Source organism: Condylura cristata, unplaced genomic scaffold (assembly GCF_000260355.1).
Source record: "Condylura cristata isolate star-nosed mole 26May11 unplaced genomic scaffold, ConCri1.0 scaffold00003, whole genome shotgun sequence".
In the NCBI taxonomy this organism is placed as follows: domain Eukaryota; kingdom Metazoa; phylum Chordata; class Mammalia; order Eulipotyphla; family Talpidae; genus Condylura; species Condylura cristata.
The window spans coordinates 71,924,970-71,945,518 of NW_004567104.1; the positions used below are offsets into that span (position 1 = coordinate 71,924,970).

General features: G+C 47.3%; 1 protein-coding gene across 1 annotated transcript in view; it reads left to right on the forward strand.

Moving 5' to 3' along the window:
• The first annotated feature begins 1,203 nt into the window (after positions 1-1,203).
• Positions 1,204-20,549, forward strand: part of HUNK (hormonally up-regulated Neu-associated kinase) — a 59,573-nt gene continuing 40,227 nt past the window's right edge. The window contains exons 1-4 of the mRNA XM_012730819.1: positions 1,204-1,209; positions 1,490-1,782; positions 14,016-14,071; positions 19,164-19,299. Of these exons, the coding sequence (XP_012586273.1) occupies positions 1,204-1,209; positions 1,490-1,782; positions 14,016-14,071; positions 19,164-19,299 (491 nt within the window). The remainder of the gene's footprint in view (positions 1,210-1,489; positions 1,783-14,015; positions 14,072-19,163; positions 19,300-20,549) is intronic.

The window sequence follows — 20,549 nt, forward strand, 5'->3', positions numbered from 1 at the left end:
GAGAGTGAGGGGTAGCCTGGGGATCCTGGAGTCAGGCTGAATATGGAGGGCCAGTGGGACGCTTGAGTGCTGGATCCAAGATATGGAGCAGCAGCGGCGAGTCTGAAGCAAGAAGTCAGAGTCCCGGATGCACTGGGTTCCAGGCAGAGCTTAGAGTGACTTTGAGGGGCCAAAGAGCCTGGGGAGGAAGGAGGGAGGTGTGGGTGCATTGCCCAGGCCAGTGGTGGCCAGCCTTTTATTTATTTATTAAAGATTTATTGATTTATGCACACAGAACTGGGGTACAGGCCAGAGGCACAGGGGCGGCGAGAGGCTTCACCAGAGACAGAGTGGAGAGCAGAACAGGCAGATCGACGAAGTACACTGCTGAGGGGAGCAGTGGGCAGTTCAGGAGAGGCCTGCCGTGCCATATAGGGCACCTCTGGGGTGGGGATCGAACTCCTGCTAAAGTGGCTTTAGCTTCTTAGTGCTGTGCTTTAACCTGCTGCGCCACGCAGCAGTTTATTATCATGAACTAATGTCATGAAACTAGAGTTGGTGTCATCCTGGTAAACATGTGTATGTATGTACGTGTCTATTTGTCATTGATCACCCACTTATTGCTCGATCTTTGTCACACCTCTGTATTAATACATGGAGTGCCATAGTAAAACTGTACAAAGAATCGTTTCAAAAAAAGGAAATACAAACAGATGTGAGCCCCTGCTTCTGTTCCATTCCGGGGAGATGCCTGGGTCTCTCTTAGAGACCAGTATGTAGGTGCTCGCCGATGAGGTCCTCAGTGAACCAGACTGTTGGTGTGGGAGGCAGGAAGTGAGGAGAGGGCAGAGGGCAGTTTGCAGATCGAAACGTCAGGGCGCCCACGGCTGGTCCCTTGTCCCCTACCTTTGTCCCGTGCTGGAGAGTCTGCTCGTGGGGTGTGTTGATGGTAGGGAAAATGACCCTGGAGGAGCGGCCTGTGGCTGGTTGAGAGGCGGTCCTGGAACAGCACTGAGAGGGGTCCTGGGTGGGAGGGGAGTCCGCCCTCCTGTGAGTCATCAAGGGCAAGAGGGAATCCTTGCAGCCAGAGCAGCTGGACCTGGGAGCCTGGACCCGGGCAGAGGAGGCCAGGCAGGCTGGGCAAGGGACCGTCCTTCCCTCGCTCCATTCTAGATGCCATTTGGCTGGGTCAGAAGTGGATGCCTGGGGCCCTAACCCCCAGGGATGATGGTGAGCCCTGAGCCGAGCCGGGGAGGAGTCCTTTGCTGGAGGAGAACTTGACATTTCACTCTAACAAGAATCAAGTTTGACACTGGCCTTCCTATTTTTTCTTCTTCCTTAAGAACTGAACCTCTTGATCTTTGCAAATGATACAGTCTTCTGCTGTCCCTGGATGCTACTTTATATAGGTTTTTCTTCTGCAGCTGTGCTTTTTCCTCGGTTCTCGGCGAGTCAGGGAATAACCTTTGGCGCTGTGTCTGACAACAGCCATTTCTGTATGTCTCCCTAGGTGGCCATAAAAGTCATTGATAAGAAGAGAGCCAAAAAGGACACCTATGTCACCAAGAACCTTCGGCGGGAGGGACAGATCCAGCAGATGATCCGCCACCCCAACATTACCCAGCTCCTCGATATCTTAGAGACGGAAAACAGCTACTACCTGGTCATGGAGCTGTGTCCAGGGGGCAACCTGATGCACAAGATCTATGAGAAGAAGCGTCTGGAGGAATCGGAAGCCCGCAGGTACATCAGACAGCTCATCTCTGCGGTAGAGCACCTGCACCGGGCCGGAGTGGTCCACAGGTAAGGGCTCACCTTGCTTCCGACTGTGTCTGTCTCCGCAGTGAAGGTCACCGTGTTTCAGCGTGCTTCCTGCAAAGCTGACTCATTGTACTGTGTTTTACAATTCTTCCATGTTTTTGCTCAATGGAATTGTTTTGGGAGTTGGGTTGATGCCAGTGTTGGGTCAGAAGAGGGGCCTTGAAGCCAGGAGTGTCCTGGGTTTGTATCCTGGTTCTGCTCTTTAATAGCTGTGTGAACCTACACATGAACCTTAACCACTAGGTACCCCTGTCTCTTCTATAAAACGGGAATATTATGATCCTGACATCAAGGTTGCCCTAAGGTAAGTGAGTTAATGTGTGGGAAGAGCTTCAAACAGTGCTTGGTACATAGTAAAGCTGTGTAAGTAAGGCTGTTATTATTATTTGCACATTAATGAGACCAGTTGCCAGGCGCTTGATGGAAGCACCAATGGCTTCATTGCTCATATATCTCAAGTTCAATGTTAGGATGTGTCTGAACTAGTACTAGGGATGATGCTTTTGTTGTACCTGGTTTATATCATGTCAGTTGCTTAGTAGCTATTTTGTTCAATTGGATGGAATCACCATTCAAATTGTGAACTGGTCGTTGAATGTGAGGGGTATTCAGCATTCTGAATTATTATGAAAGTGAACCTTTTTTTTAAACTGCCTGTGAGCTCCCGAGTAGGAGTCCTGCAAGTAAAGTGAACGGTTCTCTCCTTCCCACCCTGGTGTTGGGTGCCTCCTTCTAGTGCTGTATTAAAAAAAAAACAAAAAACAAAAATAACAAAGTACTCTCTTTTCCTCCCCAGAAAGTATTGACCTCAGCAACAAATGCCTCGCTCTTCCCTCATGGAATTGCAAACAATAGATACCCTAGATTGCTGAGGAAAATTAGGACTTGTGTTTCATTGATTCTCATTCTGAAACGCAAGATCAAGGCATAAAGTGGTGTGTATGTATATTTACATATGTACACACATGTTTATATATGCACAAATCTATTTACTATTTTTTAATGAGATACAATTCACATATTGTAAAGTCTGATTCAGTAGCTTATTTAGTATGCTTGCAAAGCTGTGCAATTATCACCACTTTAATTTTCATCTTCCCTCCAAGTGAAGGACTGTACCTGTTAGCTGTCACTCTCTACTTCCCCTAGTCCCTGGCAACCACTAATTTACTTCTTGTCTCTATGGATTTACTTTTTTCTGGACATTCCCCACCGATGGGTAGAAGCAGTAGGTAGTCTTTTATGACTGACTTCTTCACCCAGCATGTTTCGGGATTTGGCCCTGTTGTATAGCAGCTGTGGTATTTTATTCCTTTTGATGACTGAGTAATACTCCACTGCATGGAGCAACCACATGTTGGTTATTTGTTCACCCATGAGGACACTTGGGTTGTTTCCATCTTTTGGCCCTTGTGAACAGGGCTGCAGTGAACATTGCACACACGTTATTCTGTGAATCTATATTTTCACTTCCCTAGGAGAATTATACTCTTTGGAGTAGATTTACTAGGTCAAATAAAAAATCTCTGTCTAACCTTTTGAGAAAACATAATTTCAAAAATTTTTCGAATGTTACCTTTCAGTTTGAAAGTCACATGCTGACCAGTGAAAAGAGCAGTTCCCTGCTTTTATTTTTATTCACATTTCTATCGATGTGACATTGGTTTAGGACACTCTCTATAAGCCTTCCTGCGCCACACCACATCCACCACCAAACCACCCATCATCCTCCATCACAGCCCACCGGCTCTCTCCTGCCTTTGCTCCCTAATCACCCACTTTCTCTGAACGCCTCAGTTCCACATTCAGATTTCTAGGGCTTGTTTCGGTTTAATCTTGTCTATTCATTTGTCTCTTTTCGTCATATTCCACATGAGTAAAATCACCCTGTATTCGTCTTTCTCCTTCTGACTGTTTTGCCTTAGCATCATCCCCCTCCAGTTCCATTCATGTTATTCCTTTAATTAACAAAACCACTCTCCAGGTGAAGCAGGCGGTCTCCTTCCTGAAGGGACGGCGCGGGAAGCCGCGCCCACCGTGCCTCAGTGCCCAGACCATGGGGGTTGAGGGGGTGTCGGGGCTCAGAGCCGTGACTGGGCACTGCCGGAGGGAGGAGCCTTTCCTCACGGAGCGAGAGGCCCTCTTTTCATATGTATTTTTAGTCACACATGTCATGAAATTACACTTTATTGGAACTCATTGAGATTAGATCTGCCAGGAAGGGAACATTCAGAAATTTTAAGTGAATAACACTATTTTTGGTCCTTCCCAACAATACTCCCTTGCAGCCTGCGGAGTCACAGCTCTGCGGTTATTAGGAAGATGCTGGCCTTGAGCTGCCTGCGTGTGTCAACATGACAAAGGCGGGCGCTCTTGAATGAGTCAGCTGGATCTCGCGCCCCTGGCCACTGCGGAAGGGGAACAGCGGCGGGGAACAGCGGCGGGGCTGAGGGTGTGTGCTGTAGGTGGGGTGGGGGAGTCTGCGCTGTGGAAAATCCGAGCCCTGAGCTGCTCGGGGGTCGGGGATGACACGGGAACTGGAGCGCAAGCTGCGCTTCGCTTGCTGGCTTTCCTGGAGGAACTTCGCAGCGACCCTTTTAAAGTAATTTGAACAAAATCCAATCCCTCTCAGCACAATTACTGTCAGAATGTCAAAGGGATGAATTTAATAATGTTTTGATAGCAAAGACGGAGCGATTTTTCTTTCTCTGATCTCCGGCTTTCTTTTCTACTTGGCTTCTTCCTCTCTCCTAGGAAATGCATTCATAAGCCAACAGTGACAGAGACCCACATTGCCTCAAGCCAGAGAAGCTTGGAAATACAGGTGTCCTGGGAAGGGGGGGGCAGGGGTTCTTCTTTCTTCTTTTTACAAATCCCCACCCTGCACTGGCACCCAGGGACAGAGGTGATGAGGGATTGAGCTGTCCCGGGAAGGTGTTTGTCTGGAACATCCTCATGGGGTCTTCAGCTGAACGTCTTGACTGTCAGCTTCTCCAGCCACTAGTTCTTTAGCAGGTGCCTGGCTTGCTCCACAGCTATTCACCACACCCTTTGCGGTAGTGAATTTTCTCCTTTCTGCTGAAAACAGGGAGTGAATCTCATAAATTACTTTGAGGTTAGATTTTTCAAGTGAATGAGAGAGCATAATATTTCAGAGAGGCTCAGGAGTCCCTTGTAGAAAGATTTCTGAGAAAATAGATTGGATCATCCATAAAAAATTGGGGACGAACTTTGATGGCTGAGTATTATGCTGCTTTAAAGGACTTTTGGTGATGGGTGTTAGGGAAGGATGATAGTACAGTTTCGACCGTCTCTGACTCCTGACAATGGCCCATTTCAAAAAGACCTGACATGACAAGTGTTGGTGAGGGTGTGGAGGAAAAGGAACTATTGGGGGGTGGGGGTGTAAATTGGCCCAGCCCCTGTGGAGGTTTCTCTCAAAATAGTAAACATAGATGACCCATGACTCAGCAATTCCACTCTTAATGTCTGTCAGAAGAATACACACATTAATTTGAAGGGATCTCTGCCTTCCTGAGCTCACTGCAGCTCTATTTTATGAATAGCCAAGTTCTGAAAACAACCTAAGTGCCCAAAGCCAGGTGAGAGGGTTAAGGCGATGTGGTGTATGTGGTGTATCTCACAGGAGAACACTACTCAGCTATAAAACTGAGATGAAATCTCACCATTTGCCTCAACACATATGGAACTGGAGGGATGAGGCTAAGTGAAATAAATCAGGAGAAAGACAAGTCCCAGATGAGTTCACTCATGTGGCATAGGGAGACACAAAACAGAGGAACAGAAAAAAAAAAAAACAAACCAAACAGACCCTAGAAACCTGACTGGAATTTAGTCTCTAGAGGCAGAGGTGAGCGGTGGGGTGCAAGTAAAGGGGTGTGTGTGGTCAGTGCACTGTCTTGAGGACTTGGGTGTGTTGGTGGTGGATGTCTGTAGTTTATGAAGGGTGGGGACCTGCTCCCCGAAGTCAGATGCAGTGTTGTAACCCCGCCTCACCGCCACAAAACAATGATACAGTTCAAAAAACATAGTTGCTGGTTAGGCTGATACTTTATTCCTTGTGTTTTCCTCCATTTAATGCCTAGCAGTGCTCACATTTTCTGTGATATTAAATCTAAATATTTAATTATCTAGCCAGAGCTATTTAAATATTATTTAAAGGAAACCAACAATCACAAATCATGTGAATATTACATAGACCAAAAAAAAAAAAAAAAGGGAGACGGAACTTCTCTTTAAGGCCGATTCCTTTCGCTGGCAAGAACACTTCATTCTAAATGACACCCCTTCTAGCCTTTCTGTCTTTTGCTACAATAGGGCGGCTGTTAGGTCTTACAAAGGTGGGGCGTGTCTACCTTCCCATCCCTCCATTTTAGGTCAGCCTGAGCCAGCCGCCTTTAGAATATAACAAGTGGGCCTTTTTTCTTTTTCTTAAACCTGCTCTCCCAGCAGGGTGCCTGAATCTGCTGATTTGCTCATTGTGTGGAGAACCCAGACTCTTCCTGCCAGTCACCTGGAATCCTGACTCTGCGGAGAGGCTCATTTGAGATTCATCTGTTCACTTAAAAGCACAAAGTCCAATCAGAGTTTACACACATTGACTACAGTGTCGCTTGGTGACAGGACCACATCCCCAAGCAAGAAGAGACAGGCCGTGGGGCTGCCGGGACTTAGGAGAAACAGAACCAAGGGGCGCCTGGGCCCTGCCTGGATGCGTAGCCACGGTATCCCTCCCACGCTAGGGCCTGTTCACTTCTTAACGTTGGAAACCGGCCCTGGGCGTTTCCAAGGAAGGCAGTGAAGCTTGGGTCCCTTCGCTGCTTGCGGGCATGACCTGAAGTGGGTCCCTGTGCTGGCGGGGGTTGGGGGGGGGGGCAAGGCTGCATTGGCTCTTAGGTTTCCTGAGAGAGGGGAGTAACTTTTGCTCGGAGATCCCAGGGTTATTTGCTGAGTGTGAGTGCCTATCTGGAGGCACTGTTGTGCTTAGTTGGGGTTAAAAATATGATTGGAAGTGTGAGATGTGGCAAAGTTCTAGACCTTCCCCCCACCCCACCCCTAGTTCATGGAGTGGGATGTACAGTGTTCAGCAATGTGGATTCTAGAACTAGACCCCTGCACTCACAGGGACACAAAGGGGAATTGGCTTATCCACTTCATGCAGTGGGTGTGATGATGAAAGTGATCAATCTGTGTTCTAAGAACTCTAAAACCAAGCCACTTAGGAAGGATTGACTCAAGCTCACTGTCATTATTATGAGTCTGCTTTCTTCATTGTCTGGGGAAACTGGGCCTTAGAGTTCGGCTCAGTCCTGTTCCAGGCCCCAAGCACACTTCATCCAGGAGGCCCTCCAGGCTAGCCCACCAGGTCATAGTGTTACAGGGCAACCCCATGTGAACTGGGGTGCCTGTCTGGGTGGTCCTCACCCTTGCACTTAAAACTCAGTTATACTGTAGGCACACACAAAAAGAGTCAATAATGGGTTTATTTACAAAGGGAAAAGGAAAGGAACAACCCAGGAAAAGAAAGAGAGAGAGAGAGAGATACAAGTTAACTAGAGCATCCCACCAGTTCTGCTGACTTGGAACCCCAATACACTAATAGCTCATCAAGAGCCAAGCGACCAGCCACTAGCCACCAGCCACACAGTTCAGAGAGAAAGCATCTAACATGGCTCCCTCATATATATTCCCCAAAGTCTCAGAGTGCCTGCTGAGCTCCGCCCTTGGGTCCTCACAGTTCTGCCCATGGTATTGCTGGGAGTTGTAGTTTCAATATCTGGAGTAGGGGGTAGAGTCCAGAAAACTGGAGTGGGGGGCAGAGTCCACAAAACTCTGCAGACTTCCTTCAGGACATCCTTTCCCCACAGCACCTTCTACTTTGCTTTCCAAATACTCTTCATGCACTCCTTTACTTGTGTGGTAACTGTCTTCCACACAGGCTACCACCTAGCTCTGTGACCAGCCTAGTGGGCTTTGTTTAATAAATCCAAAGGAAGTAGAATGGATATACCTATGTCAGGATGAACACTGGAGTGGAAGCTTTCTGGTAGCTGGTACCAGTTTCTTTCTAGAACATTTCATATACTCCTTGGAATTTCACAGGACTTTCTTCATTGATGTAGCCCCAATTTGTCTATTTTTCAGGTCACCATTTGTAGAGTAACCTGAATGAAGGAATAACTCTTGCATTTTATAATCAAAATTCATTGGGAACACTGTAAGAGTTCATTCAATCAAGGTTTCGTTTTGAATCAGTAAATCTGGTACATGTGTGTGAAGATAAAACCTAGCCAAAATAAAACAAACCCCTAAACTGTTCACTGCAAAGTACCCCTAGCCCCTGGGGAGTTGTGTACTTTACTCAGATGCTTTATTCTTAGCTTATTACTAACATCCATCTTGTGGTCATCTCCTGGCAAAGTTTCCTCCCAGCCCTAATCCTGTCTAAGCTTGGTCTAGTACCGCTGGGCTCTTCTCTCTGGTCTTTCATGCAGGGCTGCTTGCTTTACCCCAGATGAATCCCCTTGACTTAGTCTTTGCTGGAACCTTCCCTTACTCCGATCTGCTTCTTCATTCAACTTTTCACCTCCAGCCTCTCACCTATTAGCATTTCAGCCCCCACTGATCCACAAAGCACGTTTTCTCATTTCTTCCTGTTCACCACAAAACATAGTAGCCCCTGTTGAAAAGGGCCCATTTTCAAAAGAGAATCAGAAGCCCCCAACACAAAAGCCAGTCTTTTCTTTGCTCCCCCGGCTGCCATGTTTTGCTCTGAGTCTTAGCTCAACCGCTTCTTTGCAGTTTCACTGGTTATTCCTGGTCTCCTGTGTCTTCCTCGTTCCCTCTTTGAGTGACTTCAGTCTTGTGCTTTTCAGTTCTTCACCTTTATCTCTCATCACCCTAAGTGGCTCTCCAGTCTAGATGTAAGGCTTGTTGAGGTCTGGCCAGGCAGGGCCTGGTGAGGCCCAGCAGGAAACTGCCTTATTTCCATCCTGGATTCTGGATGAGTGCGCATGCTCTTGGGTGTGTTCACTCATGCCTGTGTAGATCCCGGCACATGTGTGCTCACAACCACACACACACATGTGTGGGCTCTATGTGCTCACATGCACACACACACACACAAGCCCGGGGATAGATGTACACACTGCAAGTGCACAAAGTCATGTGTGTTCACACTTAGCTTCACACACATGCATGTCACATGTGCATTCTCATGCAAGCACTTGTACACACATACTTACACACACACACACACACACACTCACACTGTCCTCTGTAGGCCTGGCTCCTGGTTCCCCTTTGCTCTACAGGGTCTGATCAGCTGACCTCCTCCCCACTGGCCCTGGACCCTCCTGTTTGTTTTGGCAACAAGCCCTCCTGACTCCCCCACCCTGGTATGGGAGGGCTGAGGTCAGTGTCCATACCTCAGAGATGGCATCTTTATAGTGAAATGCTAGGGGCCCTCAGGCAGGCTGGTGGGTGGAGGAGAGGGTTGCTGGGTTGCTTGCAGTGAGCCATAATTGTCAGTCAGGGCCTGTTTGAGCTGGAACAAAGGCTGGTGAGGAGGAGACTCGTGGGCACCTCCCTCCCCTTCCAAGTCTGGACAAACACCCATCACCTCAGGCCTCTGCTGCCCCAGTACATAGAGAAGGTAACTGACATCATGAGAGATCCACTGGGCATTTCTCCCTGGCTTGGCCACGTAGCAGAACAGGAGGTGGGGTCTGAGGGTGAGGCTTTCCTGTGTTCCCCCAGGCCATCTGCACTGGCCTGTTCCTGTGCGATTTTCCCTTTATTTCCATGGCATGGCTTTGCCCCAGATGGTCCTACTGACCCATCCTCCAAGGCTCCTTGTGATTAGAGCAACTTCATTTCCTTTCCTGCTTGACTTTCTGGAAGCCAAGAAAAAGCTACTCCCCCACCCATGGTCTCCTCCCTTTTCTTCTGGTTTGCCTGTGTGGGCGGGAACTCTTCACCCTGTGAGCCTAGGAGGCACCTCCTACTTCTCTCTAGGTTGCTCCTCATTGTTGTTCTAACAGTGGAGTTATTTGTTACAGTGGATGAGCCCATGTTGGTACATTAATAACAGCCAACACCCTCAGTTGGCGTTAGGGTTCCCGCCAGGCTGTCCTGAAGCCAATCCAGAGAATGGCTTCACCACCCTCAAAAAATGTGCTCTACCTGCCCATCCGCCTCCCTCCTGCAAACTTCCATCTTTTTACTGACTGTGGTTTTGCCTTTGCTGGAAGGTTCTACCTGGAATCATACAGCATAGCCTTTTGGACTGCCTTCTTTCACTTTGAAATATGAACATAGGGTTCCTTTGTGCCCATTCCGTGGCCCATTTCTTGTTATGGCCGAATAACATCCACTGTCTGGGTGGACATCACCCGGTGGCCATCCCTATGAATGGACATCTCGGTTGCTTCCAACTTGGGCAACTCAGAATTAAGCTGTTGTATCACTGGTGTCCATAAGTTTCTGGTTCATTTGGGTAGATACCTAGCCAAAAGCTGCTTTTAAAAATAGCATGTTCGGGCCCACGTTGGTGGCCCACGGGGTTAAGTCTCAGCACTGTCAAGCTATCAGCAGCCACCAGAACATGAGTTTGATCCCTGGCCCTGGAGGTGACCCACATGGGTCACCCTCTCCTGTGTCACCGGCTGCTCCTCTCAGTAGTGTGCTTCAGTTGGTCTACCTGATCTGTTCCCTACTCTGTCTCTGGTGACTCCTCTCAGCCCACCGTGCATCTGGCCCATACCCCAGCTCTTAGTATGCCTGAATAAATAAATCGTTAAAAAAATAAATATTGCACTTTAGAGCCTTTTCCCCAGAAAGAAGTTATTTTCCCCTTTCTTCTAGATAAGTCTCAAAGACAAAGAGGACCTGGGATGTCAGCTTTGGGCAGGGACTGCTCCCCGGGACAGAGGTAGACATCACTCACCTTTCCCTTAGCTAGTGGGGCTGCCTTCGGGCAGTTAGATTGGCCCATAGAATGTTTTTGAAAGCTCCCGACAAGGAAAGTTAAGGTTAACCACTCTGTAAACCAGGTTTCCTTGGAACACGTTTTCCCTACGCATTGGGGCGGGTTACTATGCGCTGCAGGGAGGGGGAGGGAATGACTTTGAACTGACTTTATTTTGCCTAATAATTACATTTTTATATTTCCTCCCCGGGCTTTATAACATTTTCCTGGTTTTAAAAGTTTTTTTTCTTTCCCTTCAGCATGTTCTCTCTCTCTCTTTTTAAATGTCTTCCATTTATATCCTTTTCAGTGTTGTGGTTGTTTTCTAAGCTTTTGTGATCCCAGAAATATCCAGCTTAGTTTTCTTATTCTTGGCCTTTACTTCCCTTCCCTCACCTCTATAAGCTGTTTTTCTCCATAGTGTTTGTTCTCAACCCAATTTTTCCTCTGCCACATTGGTACAGCTTCCATTCTTCCCAGGGAGAGGGGTTTATTTTTGCTGGAAACAGACAGTGGTCTTCCTTTAGACTTAAATAGTGCTGCTGCTTTATAATCAGTTTCATAGAATCGCTTTTATTTGCGCGTGCGCGCGCGTGTGTGTGTGTGTGTGTGTGTGTGTGTGTGTGTGTGTGTTGGGGGGGGTGTGTTGGGATTACCGTAAGTGCCAGAATACAGGGTCAGGCTGATGCATCCTAAGTATCTTCAGAAAAGAGAGCGTGCCTTGCAGAGCCTTTGTGTAGTTTCCTATTACAGAGGAGTATTTTATTTTCAACAGCAAAGTACAAACTGGAGAAGACCTGGTCACCTTGACTTGAGTCACTGAGAAAGGGAGGCATAGGTATTTTATGTGCCTTCATAATAACCTCGGGCGATGTGAACCTCACCATTGTGAGGGCTGTGGGGCCATCTACAAATGATAGATGGAGTGATTCATTTATAGAGATTTTTATAACTTACTACACATATTTTGTATAGTTTAAAAGGGGGTAAGCTCCCCGGTAAGGGCATCATGCACAGATTCAGAAAGTGCTTTATCTCAAACGCCCAGTCAGCTTCAACTATATTACTCCAGAAACACTGAGTTGTCAGACCTGCCCGCGATGAGTTTGGATGAAATTATCTCATGAAACAAAAATATTTCTAAAATTAGGTATATCACGATTCTAGCATGTCCTCTCAAGTATGATGGTGTGTCTTGCTAGGTGAGTAGTGTAAAATGGTTATTAGATAATCCCACTGCATTCCTTCAATGCATATATTTGTGTTTTCTGAGGGGCAGTAGCTTACCATTTTTCCAATGTGGGGATCGTCTTATATTTGGACACAAGTGATACTTGTCCGAGGCTGACATGGCTCTTCTGTACTCTCTATTGTTCGTTTTGAACCAAAGTGAACCATACAGTTCTCCCTCCTCTCGGTGGGTGCATTTGAACTGGGACACATCTCTGTTCCCAGAACCCCGCCGCACATTTCAGGGACATCCGCTTCTTATCACAGTGTCCTCCTGACGCTGCCACCACCTTCTAGGTGTGAGGTACATCGGACACCTTTCAAGCTCATCCTTTTGCCTACACTTGAGCCCTTAACTCATCCCACCTCGAAACGCCTTCTGTCCTCCATCGTCCCCGTGACAATGGGATCCCCATGCTGAGTGTCGATGTACCCCTCCAGCTTTTCTCCCCTTCATTTTGCGCCCTCTTCCTGGAAACTCTCCTGTCCTTGCAGGACTCAGCTTCTACCTGTACTGAGGTCGCAGTGGATAATCTAGGGGCTCTGGCTGGCCTCCACATTGACTCAGAAGTGGGTGTGCGCCTGTTGGTTTAAATGTGAATTTGTTGCCAACATTTAAAAATTGGGTTGAAATCCAGATTTCCAGCTTGTTGTGGAGAAAGGGCTCAGCTGGCGGCGCTAGGACAGAGCCGGGCCTCCCCGGAAGTGGGCCCCCACCTCCCATTACCACTGTCTTGCAACTGCTTCCGAAGGCTGCCGGCTCTCTGATGACGTAGTATCACCAATTCCCATTTTTGTTCATCATGATTGTACTATTCTACTTCATACAATAGAGATGAGATGGGGAAAATATTTCTTTTGCTCATGTGTCTGCTCAAGAGTGGGAAATACAAGCTGGACCAAGAATCCTGTGAGTTTAAACAATGGAAGAAAACACATATATGTGTGTGGAAGAGAAGAATATTTAACATATTTAATATCCAAAGTGGATTCGAGTAAACAAGCTGCCAGAACTCACTCAACCTAGATGGTGTAGACAACCAAATACATACTTCTGTCCACCTTCTTTTCCCCTCTGAAATCCCAAATGATGTCTTTGGTGATGTACATTCACTGTGATTTTCTGAGTACCCAGAACGTGCAAAGGCACTGGGGTATGGTGGTCACAAGGCAGGCCTGTTTCCTGCCCTGTGGGAGCTCACAGATTGGCCAGCACAGGGACCAGAGGCCCCTCCCACCTCCTGTGGCCACCCCAGCTTCTGTGATCAGAGCCACCAATCATCCGATCAGCAATCTTCATTCCGTGTGCACACTCGGTTCCCTGTGTCCTTGCTGAGTCCTGCAAGGACAGGAGAGTTTCCAGGAAGAGGGCGCAAAATGAAGGGGAGAAAAGCTGGAGGGGTACATCGACACTCAGCATGGGGACCCCATTGTCACGGGGATGATGGAGGACAGAAGGTGTTTCGAGGTGGGACCACCCAGACAGAGTATCCGGGATTAGGACCCCAGGGTCTATTGTAATGCTCACCTACTACCTCCTTGCTAAATAGATTAATTTAGTGCCACCTGCTAAGCAGTGGAGGACACTTGGAATCTATCCCCTACTCTGACCTCCCTTGCTCACCTTCACAGGGCCCGTGGGTGGCCACTTTGCATTCCTGCCCTCGCTGGCCATGCCTGTCTTCAGAGATCCGTTGAGTTCTCTCTCAGCCCTGGGTCCATTAACATCCCAAGTTTTAGCTTTGTTCCTACTTTTCCTGGAAACGTCTCATGATCAGGTCACTCATCCTCTCCTCTGAAATCCTTTGGCTGTTTTTTAGGCTGTGACAATTAATTCTCTCATGTTTTATAAATATTTACTTATTGATTGCATGAGTTTTGGCACAAGCTTTATGGGCTGGTTTAAGTTGGCTCTAAAATAGTTCCTTTTCTGAAGCAAAATGTTACTTTACCATTTCAAACGCCTGTCTGACATATATGGTTTTGTTTATTTCAGGGACTTGAAGATAGAAAATTTGCTTCTAGATGAAGACAATAATATCAAGCTGATTGGTATGACTCATATTTTTTTTTTTAAACCAAGCTTTCTTTTACATATTATCAAAACCCAGATATTTATTTCTGGGTTATTGGGTTTGGGACTTGTTCACGGTTTGAATCAAATCCCCGCTGGTACTTCTAGAGCATTTCCTTTTAACCTCCAATATTTAATACTGGTTTTGATCATGAAACTGCATTTTAGCAATCATTTAAACATAATTAGGAAAATGAAAATACCATAAAGTGTCCATAAAAGTTATTTCACAATCACGAATAAATATCCACTGACGGTGTGTTCTTTGGATGGCTTAAACTTCAGCTTCTCCCTAAAATCAGATGGAACGAGCTTTTTTAGGAGTTATTTTTCTTTGAATTCTTGAATTCCATAGCACGTCTTCAAAACAGTGGGAAATAGTTTGGCTTAGAGATGCTGTCTTTCACTTAGCTGTGTCTCCTCCCACTCGTTTTTTGTTAGTGCTTTTTTTCTTTAAAATACTTTATTTATTTTCTTACTCGTTGTTAGTTTGGACAGCATTTGACTCTTCCCCTCAGGTATAATCCCTGCAGGCCTCCCACCACCACAGCCCTTATGCTCGTCCTTCCCGTTTTGAACCTGTTTTGTTCTTTCTTTTCTCTGCTGCATGTGTCAGATCTATGATCAGCAAATTTTGTCTTTTCAGTGAATGTTGGGGTACCAAAAAAGGGAGGAATGTACTTCACCTTCTTACTTATCACATAAGCTTTATCTAAGTCCCATCAGACCTTGTGCAGAGAGAAATCCCCACAGAGGGGGACGGAGAGGTCTGGTCCACGGCAAAGGCTGTTTCAGGGTGGAGGAGGTCACCACTGCTTCACGATTCAGGGCCCACAGCGAATTTGCTTCCTGGCACAGGACTGTTGTTTGCCTACGAGGCTGCTTTTGGCACTAACCCAGGCATCACTTGTCCAGCCAGGTGCCCATGCCATTATCTTCTGTTTTCTTTTCCTACCTCAAGCACAAGTAAATTCTTCTGCCACAATGACTAGAGAAGACTTCACAGGGGAAAAGAGAAGCATCTGACTTCTCTACCCAAGGAGGAAATTTCATATGGCAAGTGCTGAAATCAAGCCTCTGACACACATCACTCAGATGAGCAGTTGGAATCAAGTCCTCTCCTCTCGCCTTAACTGACTCAGGGCTGCAGGTGCTTCAGCCTGATTAAGCCCCACTGACAGATTTGATGAATATGCCTATTATTAGAATATTAACTATGAAAGGAAACTAAGACTTTTAAAGAATGATTTTTCTTTTAAAGAAGAATCTTGGGCCATTCAAAGTGCTTTCTCTTCACCTTATTGTTTCATGATTGCATTTCAATTGTCCTGAGGGCCAAATAAGGAAGCTGTCACCGAGGCAGATGTTGACAGACCTGCAGGATGCCTTTTTGGTCTTAATTTCCGGGGCCTGTCGTGTTAGACACAGGAGGTTCTTGGGAGGAGGACGGTGGAGGAAAGATGACACTTAGGGCCCCTGCAGACTGACCTGTAACTTGCCTTCAGAGACTGTTGTGGTGACAGTGACAGCAGTGTCTCTAAGAGCCGCAGAGACGGCTGTAGGTTGCAGTCACAGAATAACTCACTTGCATAGTGCGTGGTGAGAACCTCTCCTCTGCCCTCTCCTCACAGCATAGCCCTAGCTGAACTTGTATGACGATGTTGAAAAGCACAGGCCTCTTCATTGATTAGGAGTTTGCTCAGAATATTCTAGACGAACTCATTTCTGTACATAGCAGAGTGGCTGCAGACTGACTGCATGGTAAAACTCTGTTGAAGAAATCCTTAAAATGAGAAGAAGGATGAAATCTCCAAATCAGAGTCCACAGTACCCCAGGGGTGAGTGGGGCTGTTGTTCCTTGGGTCCCCAGAACCATTTTCTTCAAACATGTCAGGGTACCACCTCTCCCCATGGTGACCCAAGCCAGCATTTTAGCTCATGGGGCAAAACAGGTCATTGCAGAAACCAGATTTAACAAAATGGCTGGAAAGGAGGCTCCGATGAGTGTGTTTCCCTTTGTTAGAACTTTCCATATGGCTCTCCCTTCTTTTTTAAGTTTTTTTTTTAAGATTTAATTATTTATGCATACAGAACTGGGATACAGGCCAGAGGTGCAGGGGAGGTCAGAGGATTCACTAGAGACAGAGTGGAGAGCAGAACAGGTAGGTGGACAAAGTACACTGCTGAGGGGAGCAGCGGGGAGACAGGAGGGGTCTGCTGCACCATGTGGGTCACCTCCGGGGCCAGGGATCAAACTCACACTCAAGCAGCTGAGACTAGTTTGCAGTGCTGCGTCCTAACCCCTTGCGCCACTGTGGAGGGCTGGGATGGTTTTTTATTAGCAGAATATGCATGCCCTCATTTTTCATGCAAGTTAGGCCAGAGGTGGGGAAGAGAAGGTGCTAAAAGGAAGGAGAGCCTGTGTTCGGTGGGTTTTCTTGTCTGTGGTTGGTGGGTTGGTTGGGCAGATTGAACCAAATGTCTCTTCAGCGTGTCTTTTTGCAACTTAAAAGCCCCAGAACATCTTCTTCCAAGGAGTCACCTAGTTGTCTTCCAGAGGTTCCTGAAAGTGGTTAGCCTTTCCTCTCAGCAATTTCTCTTGCCCAAAATCATTTGATTTGAATAAATTTCCTTAAGCCCTGGAAGCCATGTTTCAAATGAACTAAAATGAACCTGGAATAAGACTTTACTTAAGAAGATATTTCTTCTTCTTCTTCTTCTTCTTCTTCTTCTTCTTCTTCTTCAAAAAAGCCATCTGAGGTTATAAATCAGAGTCATCTTACTAGGGAAGATTCTTGACTCAGAACAGCCCTGTGCTCGGGTTTCCTGAAGCAGCTTGCACTGAGGTGTTTTCTGAGATTCATTCTGCAGCTCTTCGAAAATTGAGTGATAATTGGCTTCAATCTAATTGAGGCAGACCTGTGTGACATTACTGGGAGGCGAACTTCTCTCTAGTTTCACAATTCTAATTATAGGCATATGTGTAAAATTTTAATAATTATAATTTTGCATGGGAGCCAGACTGATGATTTCTCTACAATATATTTTAAATTAAACCCTCTTGGCTAGGTCAACACCAGGCATTTAAAATGCAGATTTTATCTCCTCCCCAAATCTTCTCCTGGTTTATCTTCTTAAAACTGTGCTTAAGACCTATAAGTCTCTGTGTTCCCAGCGCCTGGGACCCAGGGCTGGTGACCTGGTTTACCTCAGCCCGCCCTGCCCACCATGGGGACCCAGCCCCTGGAGTTTAGGGATCAAACAGGAGACCTGTTTATGTCATGCTGGGATCCTCCTGAGAAGGGGAGTCTTGTGCTATAACCTCAAACTCTAGAGCTACCTTTTCAGGGACTCCACGGAGCCTTGATTCTCTCATGGGACTTATTTGTAAAACTTTCTTTCAAATGTTACCTCAAATAATAACCTATTTCTCCATGGTGCTCCTTCCATCTGACCATAGTAGGTCTGATTATACGTTTGTTGTTTCATTAACAATCGCTAAAGCAAGATGATTTTTCTTCTAAAATATCCACCTCTCCCCCTCTCCATCTGCAAGGCAGAGAGTCTGAGCCCAGGGGCCTTTCTCCCTGAGGTTGGAATCTATCTCAGATTCTTGCCCTTCTTAGGCAGTTTGTGGGACCTCCTGGTGCTGACTAGGGCAATGGGAAGGAAAATGGGTTCAGGTGAGGGGAGAGGTTTAAGAGAAAAGAGGTCAAGAGAGACAGGGAAAGGGTAGGACAAAAAGCAAAATGCTAAACAAAGTGAACTGTAGGCACACTGTGTGTGCCACCCTGTGACTTCTGCTTCCTCCTCCCCAGGCTCAGACTCTGGGTGACCTTCAGGGCCTAGGAGTCTTTGGAGCCTTGCTTGGATGGGGTTCCAAATTGTAACACTCATCATCCAGCTTCACGCAACGACAGTCCAACAGGGAATTTTTAAGGGGGCAGCTAACGTGGGCCACGGCCGTGAAATCACTTCCTGGACTCATAACAGCCCTCCCCCCGGCCCATGGCTCTCCTTTCCTGAGCTCCCTTACCCATAAAAACCATGCACTTTTGCAGGTGGAAACATGTCAGAGTCAAGGAGAAAAGCCAGTAATGAAATTCGATAGGAATCCTGCCAAAGGTTTTACTGGAGAGAGACGGGGAGCCTGTTCCTGACGGCAATGCTCTCTCACCATGCCTGTGGGCCGAGAGTCTTCTGTTTGGGGAGGGGACCATAATATTTATATTGAAGTTCAAAGGAGGACCCAGGATCTTAATTCTGAGATCAACAAAGACTGAGGGAAGATATCAGATGAGGCCATAACACTAACAACTCTCTAATTACCTGTCAGTTACAGTATCTTAAAGATCAAAAGTAAACAGGGTACCAAAGGCATAATGGACCAAGGCTGGCTTTCCACGGCGGGCTCTTCTCTCCTTTTCCCGTTGCCTTAATCATCTGAGAACAAAGCATAGCTCTGAGGTCACTGAGTCTAGTCCTCAGTGCGATCTTTCTGGCCAACACGCAGATTGTCTCATTGGTAGGTGCGTTTTCACCCTCCTCTTCAAATCACTGTTACTGCATGCACTCGGGAAATTTTTCAGAGACTTGCATGTAATGAAAAAGTCAACTGTTAACTGGTGGGGTGAGATGGGATGTCAGCTGGGGTGACGCCGATGTCCCTTCCATCTGACCTCGGAAAGCCTGGCCACTGGCTCCGAGACCCTCTGCCCCTTCCCGCTTCCTGCCTCAGTCCTAGAAAGCAAAGCCTCTCTTTTTCCTGGATGACTCTTCCAAGATTTGATGAAAATGTTTTGGTTCAGCCTACTTTTAGCTCTGGCTGGATTTTACAGGGAGGTCGAACCGCAAATGTTTCCAGTTAAGCAAGGCATTGACCGCCCGACATTCCTTTGTCGTGAGACCCCATCCGAGGTTATGGCTTGCAGCTGTTGGCCTTCCTCTTGGATGCTGAATGAGGTGCTAGCTTGAGAAAATGTTTCTTTTCCTGCTTTAACAAAAAAAATTGCTCCTTCTTTGTGTCACGTTTTCTAATTCAGAGCCTGTTTTATCTTCCCTTCTCTGCAGACTTTGGTTTGAGTAACTGTGCGGGGATCCTTGGCCACTCCGACCCATTCAGCACACAGTGTGGGAGCCCTGCCTACGCTGCACCCGAACTCCTGGCCAGGAAGAAGTATGGCCCCAAAATCGATGTCTGGTCCATGTAAGTCCCAAGCGTACAAGGGAAAGTCCTCCCTGTTTTTCCTTCTGTTCTTCTTGACATTTGAGGGTCCGATGGGAAAGTGCCACCTGACAGGCTCGGTGTGTGTGTGCCGGCAGGGTCCACAGTTCTCCACTCTTTCCTTCTGGTCTTTTCTCCATTAACCTCCAGGAGACCTTTACCGTGCTTCATCTCAGCGCTGTACTCAGGCAGCTCGTGCTGTGCTTTCATGAGTCACTCACCTCTTTTCCTCACCGGAAGCCCTCACGTAGCCTTGCCTCAGCATCAGAGTAAACACAATTAGGGTGCTGGACCCTTGCTCTGGGGGCCTGAGCCACTGCCCAAACACCCCCCTCCCCACCACCACCTGTTGCCCCGCTTCAGAGTAAGTGGACACCGCTTCCTGGCCTGGCCTCTGGGCTGGGTGCTCCTATGTCCTTTCCTGGAGGGTCACTTCTCAGTCCCACTGGTGACCTGCCTACCCCACAGGCAGGCATCTACCACTGTCCCCACTGAAGAGACCCTCTGTGAGTCACCAGCCTCAGGGCCCACAGGCCTCTGCGGCCTCACCCTTGTCATTTCCTCTCCAGCACCCAGCACAGCCTGTCATTTTCTCGTTAATCTGTTTGTTGTCTGTCTCCCCATTGCTGCTGCGGGGGGTGGGGCGGGGTGAGGGCACTGGCCCACGTCTCCATTTGATCCCAGTGTCAAGCATGGCGTGGGCCACCAGGGACGGACTTAAGGCAGGTTTCAGGAGAAAGGAAAGGCAGGTGCTGCTGGGACCTAGTCAGCGGTTCCAGGTCTCCCAGTGAGAAGCCCTCCTCACCCTCCGTGAGCCAGACAGGGGGACCTGCAGGGCGGCAGCTCTTGGGTCAGGACCAGAGTCCTTGCTGAGGGGAAATGGGTCCTCAGAGAACAGACCTCGGGATCCTGACTGGGGTACAGAAACGAGAGATGAGGGGGCGAATCTGAGCCAACAACCATCCTCTCTGGCCAGCCTGTGTTTGCTGTAGGCATCATGCCATTCAATTTTTGTGGCAACCCCATGAAACCGTTATTCCTGACTATCCTCACACCGAAGAAAAAACTGGTCATGAGAAATGAATAAAATATCCCCAAGTCACAGAGCTACTATGTACCACTGGGGCTGAACCAGACAGTCTTCCAGGCTCTTGAGATAAAATACCCTTACTTTCATGTGCGCATATAGTTTTATTTATTTATCTGAAGAACTTTCTTTTGTGTTATTTGCT